General features: G+C 47.9%; 1 protein-coding gene across 1 annotated transcript; it reads right to left on the reverse strand.

The window, feature by feature from the left end:
* Positions 1-361: 361 nt before the first annotated feature.
* LOC144167215 (THAP domain-containing protein 1-like) lies at positions 362-1971 on the reverse strand. Its single transcript, XM_077696557.1, has 3 exons — positions 1901-1971; positions 985-1183; positions 362-811 (listed from the first exon to the last, which is right to left on the reverse strand). The coding sequence occupies exons 1-3, from the start codon at positions 1969-1971 to the stop codon at positions 362-364; spliced, it is 720 nt and encodes a 239-aa protein (XP_077552683.1).
* Between the last annotated feature and the right edge of the window lie 468 nt (positions 1972-2439).

A 2439-nucleotide genomic window follows, 5' to 3' on the forward strand; every position in this document is an offset into this window, starting at 1 on the left:
CAGCTGCCGTTCTTAAAAGGCATCCTTTAGTGAGCTCTGCCCTCTCTGACCCCGAGAGCGAATCAATAAAAAAGTGCCCCAGGGGCACCTTCAACTTCGTGTTCAGGGCCACTAACATGAATACACACACATTTGTAGCTTCGGGAAGGCTGTCATCAGACAACCCCCTTCCGAAGTCAACGTAGGAGACGATTTTGTTGCCGACAAGCTGCACATGTTTCTTTATGGACATTTCATCCACCATAAGGGCTGCCACCAGTGGGTCATTGTGCCCTTGAGCCACATTTTCCAAAAACGTAAACGCTTCAGATGTGAACCCGGGCTCCCCATTTACTGACTTATACCACTCCCGCAGCGTTCGTTATGAGGGCAGGGCGTTGTTGAACTTTGCGCGAACATATTCGTACGCAGCTGGAGAGTAGAAATGTAACGTCAAGGCGAAGGGTCTCAGCTCAGGGGGATATTGTATTTTTTCTTTCTTAACAGACCTACATAGCAGCTGGTGAATGTCTGGTGAAAAGGTAGATTCAAATACTTCTAAGCCCTTCTCCGACAAGAGCTGCTTATCTTTTAGCTCCTTGAGGAGCTCTTTAGACGCATCATAGCGTTTTGTCAGCCTTCGCCTGGTCTGCTGGAGAGTCTTCACCTTTTTCTTTAGTTGCTGAACCTGGTCTCCCGATTCTGCTGCCTTTTGCTTGTAAAACTCTTTCGTTGGTGATGCCGGCTCTGGATCTGCTTCCAGTCCTGGTTCATCGCAGTTGTCAAGCGGTGCAACTGTCCGGGGCCTGGGAGGTTCTCGTTTTCGTTTTTGCTGCACAAACAAACAGGAAGAAATGAGCATTCTAGTATTTCTGTTTCTGAAGCTTCCCGTGCTTTGCAGCCTACGTGCAAGTCGAGCAGTACTTTAACCGTTAGTTCGTATACAAAAGAGACACCTGCATGGTGCTGATACACTGCGAGATTATTTTAGTATCCCACACTTACCGGCTGCTGGAGGTGAGCTGGCAACGCTGGGAACAGCGTAGGTACGCTCCCAAGGCGCAGTCTAGTCGTTTGTCCAGTTCTGTCGAAGCATTCAGCTTCAAAGTGGGCTGAACATAGTCGGTCCCCATCCTTGGGCTTCCAGTTATGTCGCCTAACCGCCCGTTTCCACGCAGAACGAAGCGCTTCATCTTGAGGAAACCGGCGACAAGGGCAAATGTGCATGTTACATATGGCTTGGAAAGAGCTATACATCATGCGTTTGCCATGCTCATCACACGTACATGTCTGACTCGCATTGACTTCAAATCCAGATGGTTACTTAATTGGATGCACGACTACATTAACCGCGCACGTTGGTACGATAGTAGCGTGCTATTGATAAGAAAACTACTCGCAGGAGGTTACTCAATCACATTCACAACCTCGCTGACCGCGCAAGTTCGGACGCGAGCAGCGTGCTATTGATAAGAAAATCATGTGGACGAAGAACGCGGAAAAGCATTGCGGTGCATCAAAAACTTCTACGAAACAGCGCTAACGAGAAACGTCAGTGTATTCACGTATGGCCGGATGTAAAGGAAATATATTAAGCAAGAGTGCCCTGATTTTTGACGGTAACTGCCTTAGCAATACTCTGCATTTAAATTAGTGCGGAAAAACAATTTGCGCCCCACATATTTACAAACATGTGATTTCGCGCAGCCAAGCGACTACAGGAGCACCAGAACTGCGAGCGAAAACATTCGCATTTCTGCGTAAACAATCGCGTACTGTATGCTCAGTAAGCGGACGGCAGGTGTTACGGCAAATTTTCCCTTTGCATCACGCACAAACGGCGGGCAAATGTGCACTCATAACGTTATAATACTAGTAATGCCCTCGAAACCCAAAACAAACAGATACCCTCAGTACTTACAGATGAAAGGTGATCCCCGACGCCTTCTTCGCACGATTAGCGCAGCCAAACGCGACGCACGAGCAGACCATTTCTGCTTTCTACACCTTTGGAGCATCCATCCGCGAATGAAGATCGAACGAACTCGAGTTCTGCTCTTTGGCAAGAGAGAAATCGTAAGAACGACACATGGGGCAGAAAAAATGTCATTGTGTCTACTGTTTATTTTAGTTGTTAGCGCCCAAGAATGTAAATAATTACCAGATGTGTGTGCCCCCGAAGCACGCACGGGCGACTTGCGAAGCGCATAACTAGAAACACGGAGAGGGGAGCATAACCGAAACCACATGCGGCGAAATGAACGCGCGCAAGAAAAGCTCGGTGTGCTTGAAGGTAGCCGCATGAGAGAATCAACTGGCAAAACAAAACAAAAGAGAACAAAAAAGAATGGAAGCAAAAATATAACGTAACTCGCCGCAAAAACAAGTACATTATGCGGCGAATGCAATGCGTCTGCTGCCGCGGAACGATTTTTCTACCCACGGCAAGATGGCGGCCGT

The sequence above is a fragment of the Haemaphysalis longicornis genome, unplaced genomic scaffold (assembly GCF_048455015.1).
Source record: "Haemaphysalis longicornis isolate Haplotype H1 unplaced genomic scaffold, Haemaphysalis longicornis Haplotype H1 scaffold_2, whole genome shotgun sequence".
Taxonomy (NCBI): domain Eukaryota; kingdom Metazoa; phylum Arthropoda; class Arachnida; order Ixodida; family Ixodidae; genus Haemaphysalis; species Haemaphysalis longicornis.

Bases quoted from the DNA above. Each gene is read 5' to 3' on its own strand.
- LOC144167215 (XM_077696557.1), bottom strand. From the start codon at position 1,971: ATGGTCTGCTCGTGCGTCGCGTTTGGCTGCGCTAATCGTGCGAAGAAG. The intron at 1,184-1,900 runs GTAAGTACTGAG...CCCTTGTCGCCG, and splicing joins TCGGGGATCACCTTTCATCT to GTTTCCTCAAGATGAAGCGC. The intron at 812-984 runs GTAAGTGTGGGA...TTGTTTGTGCAG, and splicing joins CAGCTCACCTCCAGCAGCCG to CAAAAACGAAAACGAGAACC.